The 16384-nt window shown below is 40.3% G+C and overlaps 1 protein-coding gene across 1 annotated transcript in view; it reads left to right on the forward strand.

Annotated features, from left to right (window-relative positions):
• Positions 1–10370: 10370 nt before the first annotated feature.
• The window catches only part of EPG5 (ectopic P-granules 5 autophagy tethering factor), a 121140-nt gene continuing 115126 nt past the window's right edge, over positions 10371–16384 (forward strand). The window contains exons 1-2 of the mRNA XM_007465635.1: positions 10371–10379; positions 15953–16379. Coding sequence (XP_007465697.1) covers positions 10371–10379; positions 15953–16379 — 436 coding nt within the window. The remainder of the gene's footprint in view (positions 10380–15952; positions 16380–16384) is intronic.

The following is a 16384-nucleotide window of genomic DNA, read 5'->3' on the forward strand; positions in this document are numbered from 1 at the left end:
AGCCTGTGTGCCACAACTACTGAGCCTGTGCTCTAGAGCTCGTGAGCCACAACTACTGAAGCCTGCACACCTACAGCCCATGCTCCACAACAAGAGAAGCCACCTCAATGAGAAGCCTGTGCACTGCAACCAAGAGTAGCCCTGCTTGCCACAACTACAGAGAGCCTGTGTGCAGCAACGAAGACCCAACACAGCCAAAATAAATAAATAAGTAAAATAAATTAATATTAAAAAAAAACCCTCCCCTAAAAGTCATTGGAGATTTTGGGTCTTTTGAGCATGAGCTGCCTGTTCTCCTTGTTTGGCCCTGCAATAAACACTGTACCTACCTTCACCACAACTGGGTGTCAGTAGATTGGCTTTGCTGTGTGTTGGGTGAGCAGACCCAAGTTTGGTTTAGTAACCTGAGTAGCTGGATAAATATTTTGTTGTTGTTGAGGATTTGGGATCAAAATACGTGAAACTGTGTTACTGGAAAACTGGGTTTGCCTCTTGGTGGGTGTCAAGCCAAAAGACACAACCAAGCCAGAGATCGGGAGACAGAAGGATTTATTACTTGCAGCCAGTAAGGAGAACACTGGGGAACTTTCTCGAAGCAGTGTCTCCCCAAACAGCAAAACTGGGGAAATTTTAAGCTAAGGGATATTCATGAAGTGGCTTGAGAAGAGGAGAATTCAACGTTAAACTGGGTCAAAAGTAAACAGATTCCAAGCTTTAGGTGACTGAAATCAGAAGGGTCCGAAAAGGTCAACATCACCATCACTTAGGTTCCAGTTGATCTGGTGGTTGAGCGCTCCGGGTTGGGGGGTGTTTACATTCTGCAAAACAGCTGAAGAAAGTGCTTCAGGCTAATCTTTACCTTTGAAACAGAACTGGGAGTCTTTACAGCTGATTTGTTATCTGTGCTGTTGTTACTTTTCTTGCCTGGTAACAGTCCTTTGTTCTTTTGTTCCCTTAGATCATTACTACTGAGACCTGTTCAAAGGCAAGCACTGTGGCCAGGCTTACATTACAAAATGGGTTAGGCCTAAAATGGCTTCTCTAAAAAACATGAATAAAGTATAATGCTGATTAAGTTACCTCCTCACCACCCCCACCCCCCGCCACAAAAAAAAGAAGTTGATATAAAAGTTTAAAAAAATAAAATGGCTCTCTTATGTCAAGTAAGCCATGCCTGGTTCTCTTTCTCTGGGGGACGCCCCTACCCTATCTGCTTACAACTGTATTTTTTTTTCTGGATTTTTATCTCTGATAAAAGATTTTATGATATCTACAAGCCAATCTTCTCAAACCTCCATCAGTCTAGGTCACTGACTGACTTTTTAGGAATAGAGATTAAAGGTATCATTCCCTCACCCCCTGAAACGCTAATTGATATCAACATAATGCCATCAAAATGGCCTTTTGGGGGGAAGTTAAATGTACTTCTAAACTAAATCATGCAATTCTGTGGGTATGCACTTTGTGAGCTTTAAATAATGACAAACCTTTATTTTGAGCAGTGTCAGAATTGGAGTTATAGGTGCATTCATGAAAGAAGCATGATATAGACATCATCAGTTAAAAATATATTGTATGAACGCTGTAAGACATCTATACATGAGGATACAGGAGATTTTTAGAAAGAAGTAGTTTTCTGCAATTATCTTATTTCCCTAAGATTGAAGAATATAAATATATGCCTACCCGTAATTGAGACTTCCAGAATACAGTTATTTCCCCAGGGCTATGTCTCCCTTGCATCATTTTTACCATATATTCTTTTATTTTTATTTTTTTACATCTTTATTGGAGTATAATTGCTTTACAATGGTGTGTTAGTTTCTGCTTTATAACAAAGTGAATCAGTTATACATATGTTCCCATATCTCTTCCCTCTTACGTCTCCCTTCCTCCCCACAACTGTATTTTATATGCTCAGTTAGCTCATGAATAAGACACTGTGAAGGCTCCATCTCTGAAGTCCTTTCCATTTTTCATGCCTTATTCTTGGATAGTCTCTCCACTGGCCCCCCTCCATCTCAACTATTTTACCCCACCATCAGACAAAACTCACATACATTTGATTCATCCAAAAATTATTGAGCCTACCACTTACAGGCTAGTGTTCTAGAAGGCTCTTGGGATGCCTCAGGGAACAAAACAAAGACCCCTGCCCTTAAGGATCTTACATTCTAGCCAGGTTGACAGACACAAACATAAAAGCAAATTATAATAGTATTTTAACAGGTACTAAGTGCTTTGGAAAAAAAATTGTAGAGCTGGGAAAGGGAGATGGAGCCAAGTTTTCACATCTGGAATTTTTAAATGAAGGTGTGTAAAATCTACATGAAAAATACTTTTATGGGTCTTGTCTTTTTGCTTTTTTGTCTGCCCTCTTGGGCGCAGATGTCTATTTGCTGCCTGGGAATTTGGACAGTATGAAAATAAATACCATTTACAGATACGCTCGCGGCTACCAGGCACCTTTGACGATTAGTCCATTTAATCTTCATTATACCGGAAAAGGCAAGTATCATCTTTCCCCTTTACACAGGATGAAACTGAAGCGCACAACTGGATAGGCATCAAAGCTCTCGAGTGCAAAACAGAGATTTAGGTTGACTGGTCCTGGTTATCTAAAGGTCAAAACAAGACTGACAAGCACTCTCCCCGGACTCCTTTAAGTCAACGTGGGTGAGGTGTGCGAGCGCTCCCGGAGCCTAGACCGAGTGCGGCTCGGCGGAGCCAGCGAGAAAGACGCGATCTCAGTTCGGGAAGTAACGCCGGAACCCAAGACGACCCCAAGCCATTGGCGAGCGTGGCCAGAGCCAGGCGCGCTTGCCAGGTCAGGGGGTGGGGCCTGGACGTAAGGGGGCGGGGCCACCATCCTCCAGTGAAAAGGGCTCCCGGAGTGGTTTGTCCTACTCTGCTGCCGGTAGAGGCTCCGAGTTGCCGCCCCTCCCCCGAGAGTGGTGGAGATTCGATCACGTGACAGCACGGAGGCCGGAACTGGGCAGGTTGTGGAAAGCGCAGAGTTTTGACAAAAACAAGTGGCGACGTTGCCATCGCAGGGTCTATGGCCGAGGCGGTGAGGACCCCGCGCCGGGCCAGGGCCAAGGCCAAGGCCAGCCGGACTAAAACCAAGGTGAGGGAACCCGCCCATCCCATCTTCGCCAGGCCGTGGCAGGTGCGCTGTCTTTTTTCTTCTCTTCGGCCTCTCCAGCCCACACTCTGCCCGTCCCCTGAGACCCTCTCATCCTCTGTCCCCACCTCCCCGTATTTTATCCTCCCACCCATTGACACCAGACTTGTTCCTCTGTGCCTCCTTCACGTTTCTCTGCCGGACTTTGTCAGGAGCCCTTTTTCTTTTCTTTTTTCTCCTGTGACCTCACTAGGCTCTTCCTTTTCTGCTCCTTTCTTGACTTTCCTCACCCGGGTCTAGATTCCTATCGTGAAGCAGCTTTTCTCTTCCCAGTCTCATCTTTAACTCTCTTTTTCTGCTTTATAATCTGTGAACATTTTCAGTCCCTCGTCCCATAAAGAGGGAAGGGACCCCTCCTCCTTTCAAGAATGTATCCTTTGGAAGAGCTTTACAGATAAAGACAGAAAGTAGGCTGTAGTGATTGATGTGCCTTTTCAGTTTAAAAATTCAAGATGACAGTGGTGCTGCTGCTGTTTATTTCTCATTATCCTGGTTGTTTATGATGGGGCACGAATGACCAGAAATTAAACCAGAGCGGGACTCATACAGCAGGGACAGATCTGAATTTTCTGGGTTTCCTGGATTATACTAACGTGTGGTATTGGTGTGATTTAAAGTTGATTTGTCTTGTTTGCAGGCGCAGTCTGGGCTTTAATTTCGTACCCATATGTTTTCTGAAATGACATTTATTTTACAATGAACAGATTAAATGCTGCCCGTGGATAGCTGGACATATATAATTTGGGCTTACTTGAAACTGAATTTATATTAAGGAAATAATGAAGGTGGTATTAAAAATACAGGAAATTTCCTTTCCTACAAGTAGGTGATGTTCCAGAGCAGGTGTAACTTAAAAATGGTACAAAAATAGGATTTTCTTATGAGAAGAAGATTTTAGCAGGAGACTGGTGGTCAAAGCTACCATATTTAATAAGCTGTAAATGACTTATGTAGATCCCTTTCATTATGATGCCTTTAAAAAAAAAAACTGTAGTGGAGTTATGTGCATCAGTGTACCCAGGTCTTTGAGGAATTACTCTGGGGAGGAAGCCATTTTGCTACTAATTTCAGAAACATTTTTAAGAGAAGTAATTTTGCATTGTATTGGGCTGGTAAAGGACTATCTAAATAGAGGAGGAAGTAAAAAGCGATTGGTCAGCCATGCATAAGGTCCCTGAACCTAGAATACAGTAGTGTATAACATGTAAACATCCATCTGTAGAGAGCAGAGTCTTAATTCTCAATTTGTAGGGTTTTCTTTTTTCAAAATGAATGATGAAACTAAGGCCTAGATAAGTTAAATGATAAACCAGAAGTCATGCAGTTAGTAAGAGACTCAAGTTAAAGCCCAAAATCTTAATTCTCGGTCCAGTAGCTTAATAATTGTTTTACATATCTATGTGTATCTATAGATAGAATGTTATAAATACTTAAAAATGGTCAGTTAAGAGGATTCTCTGTTATTTTGTTTAGAACAGATTTTCGAAAATAAAAAATTAAAAATCAAACTTAAATCCATCATGAAAAACCAATTGCTCGGGCTTCCCTGGTGGCGCAGTGGCTGAGAGTCCGCCTGCCGAAGCAGGGGACACGAGTTCGTGCCCCGGTCCAGGAAGATCCCACATGCAGCAGAGCGGCTGGGCCCGTGAGCCATGGCTGCTGAGCCTGCGCGTCCAGAGCCTGTGCTCCGCAACGGGAGAGGCCACAACAGTGAGAGGCCTGCATACCGCAAAAAAAAACCAAAAAACAACAACAACAACAAAAAACAATTGCTCATTTTATTTTATTTTTTTAAAGATTTATTTATTTATTTTTTGGCTGTGTCAGGTCTTAGTTGTGACACGTGGGATCTTTGCTGAGGTGTGTGGGATCTTTTCGTTGTGGCGTGCAGGCTTCTCTCTAGTTGTGGCATGTGGGTTTTCTCTTCTTGTTGTGGTTGTGGTGCACAGGCTGCAGGGTGCGTGGGCTCTAGTTGAGGCCTGCGAGCTCAGTAGTTGTGGTGCATGGGCTTAGTTGCCCCATGGCATGTGGGATCTTAGTTCCTTGACCAGGGATGGAACCCACATCCCCTGTATTGTAAGGCAGATTCTTTACCACTGCGCCACCAGGGAAGTCCCCAATTGCTCATTTTATTGACACATTGTGGGCAACCTCCCTACACAAACATAAATTTATTTTTATCTTTTAAAATTTATAAAGAGGCCTTAATTCCAGAGGTATTTGATCAAACCAGAAATCCTTGACGTACTTTTAGTCACCTTTCAAATCTTGTCAGTCACTAAGGCTTGCCAATTGTATTTTGCAACTATTCTCTTGATTCTGCGCATTTCTCTCCATCCTGACTGACTCAACCATCCTCCAAGGAAGATTTCTTGGATTTTTGGCCTTTCCAAGTTCATTCTTGCTGCCCATTCTCTAAACTAAAGCTGGATTGATATTTTTATAAACAAACCCCCAAAATGATTGCTCTCCTATTTAAGGCCTTTCAAAGATTTCCCATTGCTCAGAGTCCAAGAGTCCAAAGTGTGGACTCAAGGCCCTAAACTGTCTGGATTCTGTCTTTCTCCTCAGCCTCTGGTCTTCACTACTATCTCTTTTGATTCTCAACCGTATATGTCCTTTCCTGCTTTAGGGCCTTTGCTCATGCTCTTTGCTCTGCACTGACACCTCTTCCTGTCCCTCTTCACCTGCTCATTCATGAGGTCTCTGCTTAAACCTCATCACCCTCATCACCCACATTACCACCCCCCCTGCCCCCACCAGTAGCGCTCTGCACCCCTTTGTGTCGCTCACCTCACTTGCAGTTTGTTTGTTAACATCTCTCTTCTCCCTTAGACTGTGAACTCAGTGAGGGAGGGACCTGTCTTTTTCCTAATACCCTTTACAGCCCTTGTAGGCATTTGCTAATGTTTGTTGAATGGAGTAAAAAATACCAGTATTGAAGAATATTTCCAAGCTTTGTCACTCAGAAGAATTTACTCTGGTAAATTTCCTCTAAATAGTATGAGAAAACAAATGGAAAAAGTCCACGACATCAGCAAGGCCCTCATACTTGTCAGTTTAGAAAATTGATTCTTCTCTTGGAGTAAATAGATTTATTACTTAGTGCTGGTTATGGTTTGGTTATGATCATGAAGTCCTACATTAATGAAACCTTTACCGTTGTGGTATAATTTGGTTACTGTTAATGGAACCATAAAGTAGTTCCAAGGCTCATTTCAGGAAGTGAGGAGTTTCATGGGCTTTTGCCTTTCGATAGTTTGACCCAGCAGCTGACCTATATTCCTTAATGTTAATCATTTGGAAGATGAGCTCACATTGCTAGTTTGTGGTTATCTGGTGCTTATCACTTGATCTGAGAGATAGTCCTGATTAGTTTCACCCACCTTGGAGGACCCTGACTTCATTGATCTTGGTAGATTATGGGTTAAGAACAGTAGATTTTTAGATTGGATTTACTCTGCAGAAGCAGTATATTTTATAGTCGTGGAAAGTTTTTCTGCAGTTAATACTAAATTCTGAATGCCGACAACTCATTAATAGTAAGAGCATATTGTAATTGCTAAGGATAGACTGAGATGTGTCCCAGAAAACTGATAACAGAAACAGAGACCTTTAAATCCCCATCGCCTCTTGCTTCTTGGCCTAGATGATTTCTACCTCTTAGTCCCTCCTTCCCATGAGTGATTGTAAGAGTGCAGTTGGGGGATGTTCTATATTATTTAGCTCCTGTTGTGCCTCCTAAGATCCATTTATTTGTTGAATACAAACTCATCGATCACCCACTATGTCCCAGAAACTGTTCTAAGCACTTGGGATGTAAACAGAGGAAAAATAAAAAATAAAAAAAGAACCTGGCCTTAATGTAGCTTGCATTCTAGAAGGAGAAGACAAACAGAAAACTCCATAAAAAAAAAAAAATGTATAATATATTAGAAGATGACAAGTGCTATGAAAAAAGGAAAAGAGGAACAGGGTAAGGAGCTGAGTACTGGTGATTAGGATGGGTTGTGATTTTTTTTTTTAATAAGTTTGTTTATTTATTTATTTATTTATTTTTGGCTGTGTTGGGTCTTTGTTGCTGCATGCGGGCTTTCTCTAGGGCTTTCTCTAGTTGTGGCGAGTGGGGGCTACTCTTCGTTGTGGTGCATGGGCTTCTCATTGCGGTGGCTTCTCTTGTTGCAGAGCACGGGCTCTAGGTGCGCAAGCTTCAGTAGTTGTGGCTCGTGGGCTCTAGAGCGCAGGCTCAGTAGTTGTGGTGCACGGGCTTAGTTGCTCTGCAGCACGTGGGATCTTCCTGGGCCAGGGCTTGAACCCATGTCCCCTGCATTGGCAGGTGGGTTCTTAACCACTGTGCCACCAGGAAGTCCGGGTTGTGATTTTTATATAGGCAGTCAAGGTAGTCCTTACTGAAAGTGAAATTTAAGTAAAGACATGAAAGAGATGAGGGAGTTAGCCATTTGGATCTTGGGAACACCTGGGGCAAATGCCTTAAGGCAGTAGCAGTGTCGTTAGGGTGGAGTGCGTGAGGGGAGAGTGTTTGGGAGAGTATTTGAAGTCAGGAAGGTGACACAGGGCCAGGTCTTGTAGGGCCTTGTAGGCCATTGTAAGGATTCGTACTTTGAGAAATATGGAATCACCTCAGGGTTTCAAGCCGAGGAGTGATATGATCTAAGTTATTTTAAAGGGTCACTGTGCTTGCTTTGTTGAGAACAGACTGTAAGGGAGCAAGAGTCCGAGCAGAGAGACCTTCTAAGAGATTTTTGCTGTGATCCAGGCAGGAGGGGATGGTGGCCTGAACCAGAGTTGTAAAGCAGAGGTGGTGAAGATCTAGCCAAGACCATTTGTTGGTGGTTTGGTTGGGATATGAGAAAACAGTCAGGGGTGACTCTGAGAGGGAGGAGGCAGTGAGTAGGACAGCTTTTGGGGGCAGATCAGGAGTTCAGTTTAGGACATGCTAATTTTGAAATAAATGTCTGTCAGACATCCAAATGGATTGGATATGTGGATCTAGAGTTTGGGAGAGATAAAAGATTTGGGGTCATCAGCATATAGGTAGTTATTTAAAACCAGAGACCGAACTAGGTTACCTTAGGAGTGAGTGTAGTATAAACAGGTGACAAGAATAGGACCCAAGGGCACTCCAGTTTTGCGGGGAGAGGCGCAGGAATCAACAAAGGAGCGTGAGGAGTGACCAGTGAGGTAGGATATGTTTGGGGTCCTAGAAGCTGAGAGAAAAAAGCGTATGAAAGGAAGAGGAAGAGATGAAGCATGGAAAGTGCTGCTGATACGTGAAGCAAGATTGTTAAGAGCAACACAAAAGAAGTGGCAGCCAGGAGGAGATGTTGTATATTCTCAGCAAAATGTATAATCCCCATCCTTCTCCCTTTTACTTGTGAAGCATTCTTGTACATCCCAAGGAGGGTGGGTCAGATTGCCCTGAGAGCTCTTGAGCTGATAGTTGGACTCATGTGTCCAAGCCCTTTTTATCTGTTCCGTGCCAGGCATTGTGCTAAGTGCCGTGGATACAGACATTCATGATAAACAGACCCTGCATTTAAAGTAAGCCCATGGCCAAGGAGCTTTGCCTGTTTGGTTCACTTCATGTACCCCATGTACTAGAACTATGCCTAACATACAGTAGTAGTTACCTAATAAATACTTTCAGAATAATGAAAAAAAATAAAGTAATCCCACAAAAGTATTCTATGTAGTGTGTAAAATTGAACCTTTGTCATTTATGAAGAAGTAGCTCATTAATATTTTTAAGGATGGAAAGGAGTTGTAATATTTTTACTTAGTACAGTTTAAAGAGGAAGAACTGCAAGTGATGAATGGAAAGTGACCACTTATTTTCCGAACTTAAAAAGAAAACAAAACTTTTTTTCTGATTACAGAAGTGCTTATTGCCTAAAAAAGTGTGTATGTATGAGTATATACACAGAGAGAGAGAAGTATACAACACAGGAATGAAATGCCCTGAATTCCATCTCTTGGAGATTAACTGTTGGTAGCAGTTTGTTATGTGCTCTTTAGGTTTTTTCCCCACACATAGGGCATATTTACTGTAATGTATGGTTAAGTAAGTCTTTCTGTGTTTATTAACAGCTCTTCTGTTTCTGTATAACTTCCTGATTATTTTTTCTCCTGTGGAATTATTTTAAAATTGGTTCTCTACCTGTATGTAACTTATGTAGAGATCAAAAATAAAGAAATGTTAATCTCTAGGCCATTCTCAGTTGTAAGAAACATGTCTTTTGGTTAAAATAAAATTATGTAAGCACTAATTTTTGCACACACAGCTTGATACACGTGGAGTTCTGTTTGAATTTTATTTTGTGATCTGTAATGATTGTTATATATACAGTAGGTTCTAATCTTTATCTTTGGTTAACTCAAGTAGGCAATGTAATTGGAAGTTGGCTTTCTTTTTTGTTTTTAAATGAAATTTTGTATCTTAAGTGTAAAATTTGATTCAGATTTTGGCATAAAAGTTCAGTTTCCTCTGAATTCATTGGATAGTCCCTTTGCTTTCTGCGAGGCATATAAAAATAAATTTCTGAATGTGCCAGAGCACATTTGTTGGATAATTCAATAATTTCTTCATTTTAGGATGCAAGTACCTAGGAGCTCAGCATACAGTTGGTACTCAGTAAATTCTTGTGAACTATAAGTCATCATTATTGTTTCAAGAAATGTTTATTGAACAAAGTGTTGAAAATCAGAGGCAGATCAGATCCAAAAAGGCATAAGATATATTTTCTGGTCTCAAGATATTTGTGGTCATTTGGGGGACACAACTTATTTAAAGATAAATAACCATATGTGGTAGCATATGACCAGGGCCAGATGGCAAGTACACACCGCAGAGTTCAGAGTAAAGCATGTGCTGTGGAAGGGTTGATGTGGTCATTGAAGATTTTGTCTTGGGACAGAATCATAACTGAGTCATCAAAGGCACTGAGTGCCGAAGTTAAGAGTCAGACTTTCATTTAGTGGAGAGCTGTGATTGTTTTTGTGGTGTTCAGGGTAGTGTTTTAGGGAGACCAGTCTTATAGTGGTGTTTGGGATGAATTGGTGGTAGGGCAGAGGCTGGAGGCTAGGAGACCTTTCAGGACCTGCTCCCCTATTCTGTGCTTTGGAGAAGTGAATTGAGCCACAGGGAGCTCACCACTGCTTAGAGGCCATGGCGTTGGTGATGAACACAGTGAACCCCTTCTCCCTACGCATATGCACCCCAGACATCTTGTCCTATCCAGGGATCTGTGAGGGGCAGGGGCAGGCCTTTGCTGCCCTCTCAAACAGTGTGTGTCTCGCAGTTGTTCATCCTTTCCTTCTGCCTTCCTTCTCTGATCTGGCCAGTCCATTCTTTGAATCAGATTACCAGCTTTCCTCTCCTTTCCCCCACCGCTTTTCCGGGGGCAACCCCAGGTTAATTCCTCTTTGGACCTAACTTCTGTAACAACATAGGTGGAGAATTAAACAGAGAAGCACTGAGTTCCACCCCCAAGGGAAATAAAACCCAAAGTCTTAATGTGTTTAAAAAATTCTTTAATTGATTATCTAACCACATTATCTGTTGCTATTATGGTTGTGATTATTCCCAGGAAGGTAGATCTGCTGGATGTGGGCCTGCAAGTTTGATAGTAGCAGCTGGAGACTTCATTTTGTTTACTTGAGGGGAAGAATTTGAAATTGCAAGGGCAGTCATGGAGTAGGGAAAGAAGAAGTGGTTTGGTGGGGTCAGAGTTGGGCAACAACTTCCCTTGGCAAAGGGAAGTTAAAAACTACCTGAGGGACAGGCTGGAGAGGAGGCCTGAGGTGGCCTGTGGGTTGTAGGAGGTGTGTTTATTTACTGTGCCCTTGATCTTGTGGCCCATCTTGGCCTACTTCCAGCTCCCTATCTTCTCTTCCAGTTAACATTTAACACCCCCAGAGGTCTCTTACAGTTTAAGAAAAGACAACTAAAATTTTCTCCCTCTATTTCACATTCCCATCTCTGCTTCCTTACTTTTCATTTATTTCTCAACTCTCTGAGTTTTTAAAATCTTCCATCTTTTCATCTAACAGCTTTATTGAGCTATAATTCACACACTATACTTATTTAAAATGTGTAATACAGTGGGTTTTGGTATGACCCAAGATTGTGTCACCATCACCACGGTTCGGAATGCCAAACTCTTTTGCATAGAGAAGCATCATGTTAGCTTCCCACCAGCAGTGTTTGAGGATACTAATTTTTCTACATCCTTGTCAACACTTATTATTATTGGACTTTAGTAATTTTAGCAGGTCTGATATGTTACCTCATTGTGATTTTGATTTGCATTTCTGTGATGGCTAATAATGTTAAGCATCTTTTTATGTGCCATTTGTATTATCTTTGGAGAAATGTCTGTTCAGATCCTTTGCCCATTTTTAAATTGGATTGTTCATCTTTTTATTCGTGAGTTACAAGAGTTCTTTTTTTTTATTCTTTGTATAAGCCCCTTATACAATAATTGATTTGAAGACATTTTCTTCCATTCTGTGGGATTGTCTTTCCATTTTCTTCATATTTTGATTTTCAGCACAAAATCTTAAAATTTTTATGAAGTCCAATTTATCTACTTTTTTCTTTTGTTGCTGTGCTTTCGGTGTCATGTGTAACAAGGCTTTGCCTAACTCAAGGTCACTAAGATTTACTCCTGTGTTTTTTTAGAGAAGTTTAAAAGTTTTAGATCTTATGTTAGGTCTATGATCCTTTTTGTTAATTTTTGTATATGATATAAGATAGGGGTACAATTTTATTCTTTGGATATCCAGTTGTTTAGCACCATTTGTTGAAGGCTGTTCTTTCCCCACTGAATTGTCGTGGCATCTTTGTTGAAGATCAGTTGACCTTAATTATGAGTTTATTTCTGCTTTATAACAAAGTGAATCAGTTATACATATACATAGATCCCCATATCTCTTCCCCCTTGTGTCTCCCTCCCTCCCGCCCTCCCTATCCCACCCCTCTAGGTGGTCACAAAGCACCAAGCTGATCTCCCTGTGCTATGCAGCTGCTTCCCACTAGCTATCTGTTTTACATTTGGTAGTGTATATATGTCCATGCCACTCTCTCACTTTATGCCAGCTTACCCTTCCCCCTCCCCATATCCTCAAGTCCATTCTCTAGTAGGTCTGCATCTTTATTCCCGTCTTGCCGCTAGGTTCTTCATGACCATTTTTTTTCCGTTTTTTTAGATTCCATATATATGTTTTAGCATATGGTATTTGTTTTTCTCTTTCTGACTTACTTCACTCTGTATGTACAGACTCTGGGGCCATCCACCTCACTACAAATAACTCAGTTTCATTTCTTTTTATGGCTGAGTAATATTCCATTGTATATATATGCCACATCTTCTTTATCCATTCATCTGTTGATGGACACTTAGGTTGCTTCCATGTCCTGGCTATTGTAAATAGAGCTGCAGTGAACATTGTGGTACATGATAAAGCAGAAACTAACACACCATTGTAAAGCAATTATACTCCAATAAAGATGTTAAAAAAAAAAAAAGAACCTAGGGGCAGGACAGGAATAAAGACAGTGATGTGGAGAATGGACTTGTGGATATGGGGCGGGGGAAAGGTAAGCTGGGATGAAGTGAGAGAGTGGCATGGACATATATACACTACCAAATGTAAAACAGATAGCTATTGGAAGCAGCTGCATAGTGCAGGGAAATCTGCTTGTTGCTTTGTGTCCACCTAGAGGGGTGGGATAGGGACGGTGGGAGGGAGACGAAAGAGGGAGAAGATATGGGGATATATGTATAGCTGATTCACTTTGTTTTACAGCAGAAACTAACACACCATTTTAAATCAATTATACTCCAATAAAGATGTTAAAAAAATAAATAAAAAGCTCCCAACAACTTGAAAAAAAAAAAGACAAGAAATAAAAAATGTTGATGAAAAAAAAAGAGTTTATTTCTGGATTCTCAGTTCTGTTTTATTGATCTGTTTGTCTGTCCAGGTGCTAGAACCACACTGTCTTTATTATTGTAATTTTGTAGTAGATTTTGAAATTGCGAAGCGTGAAATCTCCAACTTTGTTCTTCTTTTTCAAGATTGTTTCATCTATTCTGGGTTCCTTGCATTTCCTTATGAGGTTAAGGATCAGCTTGTCATTTTCTGCAAAAAAGGCAGCTGGGATTTTGATAGAGATGTTGTTGAATTTGTATATCAATTTGAGGAGTATTGCCATATTAACAATATTGTGATCTGATCCATGAAAATGGAATGTGTTTTCATTTATTAGTCTTTAATTTCTTTCAAATTTTGTTTTGTAATATTCAGAGTATAAAATTTACACTTCTTTTGTTAAGCTTATCCCTAAGTATTTTGTTCTCTGTTCATTATAAATGAAATTGTTTTCTTAATTTCATTTCTTGATTGTTCAGCTCACTAAAATTTGGCCTCCGCCCTGAACAGTACACCAGTACTCCCACTGTAGTAACCATTGGCCTTCCTCTCCTAATTTTCTTTTTTCTGACCTCTCAATCTGACAAACCTATTTATTATAGCTAGTGTGCTAAACATCATTGCAGTATAATTGAACCCACTTTTTCATTTTCTTTTAAAGACTCATGTAATGCTTTCCTGGTATTCATGATTTTAGGCAGTTTGACAAAGTGGTTTGTATGCATTGTGTGGCTGTTCTCTGAATCTGATATCCATGGTGCAGATTAAAGTAATTTTGGAAGGACACGTTGCTTCTTGCATCACCACCATTTGTAAACATTTGGTAGTTCATTACCAGCAAGCTGAGCTCAAATTCCATTTCAAAAACATTCGTCTTTTCTTCCTAATATTAGGTGCATATAAATGTTTTACTTTTTTGGCTATTTACTTGTCAGCTTTTTTTTGCTGGACATTTGCTGGACAACATAATCCAAAATCACTGATAACTTTGTAACCATCATTTTGCCTTCCTTAAAATTTCACAGTGGGGACTTCCCTGGTGGCACAGTGGTTGAGAATCCGCCTGCCAATGCAGGGGACACGGGTTTGAGCCCTGGTCCGGGAAGATCTCACAGGCCGTGGAGCAACTAAGCCCGTGTGCCACAACTACTGAGTCTGCACCCTAGAGCCTGCGAGACACAACTACTGAGCCCGCGTGCTGCAACTACTGAAGCCTGCGCGCCTAGACCTGTGCTTCTCAACAAGAGAAGCCACCACAATGAGAAGCCCTTGCACCACAGCGAAGAGTAGCCCCCGCTCACAGCAATTAGAGAAAGCCCGTGTGAAGCAACGAAGACCCAACATAGCCAAAAAACACCCCACATTAAAAAAAAATTTTTTTATAGCGAGGGAAGTATTTGAGTGAGTCAGTCATTTTTTAGTTTTTTGGATGTAACAATTTTATTTAAATAAATAAATAATAAATATTTCCATATTTTTTTCTTCTTTTTTATCCAGGCTTCTTTCCTGTGTGTCTAGTTTATGTGTTAATGCCAGAGATACTTCATTAAAAAACCATAATTTATTTTATCTTATTTTTTAAATGGTTAACTTTTTTTTGGTTTTTGGTTTTTTTGGAATTAATTTTGGATTTAATAAGTTGCAGATATAATACAGAGAGTTCCATATGCCTTTCATCCAGCATCTTCTTGTGTTATGTAACTGTAAATTCTATGTTGTAGAACATTTATCACAACCAACAAATTAACATTGGTACAATGCTATTAACTAAAATATAGAACTTTTTTGAATTTCACCAGTTTTCTTGCTAATGTCCTTTTTCTTTTCCAGTGTCCAATCCAGGATCCTACAGTGCATTCAGTTGTCATGTCTCTAATAGTTTTCTCCAGTCTTTTGATAGTTCCTCAGTCTTGTCTTTTCTTTGATGATCATAACACTTCACTTATTTTGTAGACTTTCCCTTAATTTGGGTTTTCGTCTGGTGTTTTCTCATGCTTAGATTGAGGTTATACATTATTAGAAAAGGTACTGAAGAGGGGATAAGCCTTCTCAGAACATCGTGTGGGGATGTGTTACTGGTTATAGTAACTCTGATCACTTGGTTAAGGTGTTGACTGCCAGGATTCTCCACTGAAACTAAATATTTAGGGGATACTTTGAGACTATACAAATTAAATTTTCACTCACTTTCATTACTTAGTAGAACTTGCCTCTTGCCTGTGGCAGTTATTACCATGGTGTTCTAATCGTGATTTTCTGTTTTTCTCATTCCATCTACATTTATTAATTGGGCTTTTGTAAGGAAGAGTGCCACTTCTTGTCCATTAAGGAAAAAAAGATACATATAACATATATACATATGTTTATATATTTAGTTATGTGAGTATGGACTCATGGATATTTATTTTATTCTGAGGTTATAATCCAGTACTATAGTTATTTATTTCATTGCTCAAGTTGTCCTGACTTTTTCTGCCTGAAATTTGAATAGATATGTTTGTCAGGGTGCAAACCTGTTGAAGCCTAAGATACTTGGAACTTAACCTCTAACAGAATGGAGAACAGCCTAATTAAGACTTTCCTTCTCCATTCTTGAATCATAATTTGTTGCTTATTCTCATGTCTTCCTCTGTAGGGATTAGACTAGTGAATCTCCCAAATTCAGCATTCTCAAAATTGATTAATATGAAATATGAAACACACTGCTTATGAAGTGAACTTAGATTTTTTTATACAATTTAAAAATTCCTCATGTTGAAAGCATCAGTTATTGTTATATTATAAATTATTTCACATTATAAATCTTGTTTTTAGGAAAAGAAGAAATATGAAACCCTTCAGAGGGAAGAGTCTGATGAAGTCTCCCTTCCAAAAACCTCCAGAGAGCTGGAAATCCCTACCCCACCTTGTGAATTCAAAGGAGACCATCTAAAGGAGTTAAACGATTCCCAGCCCCAGAATGATGCTAGTCGACAAAACGAGAGTGAAATGTTTGATGTACCACTCACTTCCTTAACTCTAAGCAATGAAGAGTCCCTGACATGTAAAACAGAGAGTCTAAAGGAGGGAGAGGAGATCAGAGCCTGTGCTGGGGATGATTCAGTCAAGCCAAAGGTCGATCCTGGAGGCAATGTCGGAACAAGAGTAGAACCCCCTGAGAGCATTACAGAAATGGAGGAAGATAAACTGGTACAATGTAGACCTTTGGAAAGCACACTGCAATCTAATGTTTCTTATATTCAGCAG

Source organism: Lipotes vexillifer, unplaced genomic scaffold (genome assembly GCF_000442215.2).
Source record: "Lipotes vexillifer unplaced genomic scaffold, Lipotes_vexillifer_v1.1 scaffold36, whole genome shotgun sequence".
In the NCBI taxonomy this organism is placed as follows: Eukaryota; Metazoa; Chordata; class Mammalia; order Artiodactyla; family Lipotidae; genus Lipotes; species Lipotes vexillifer.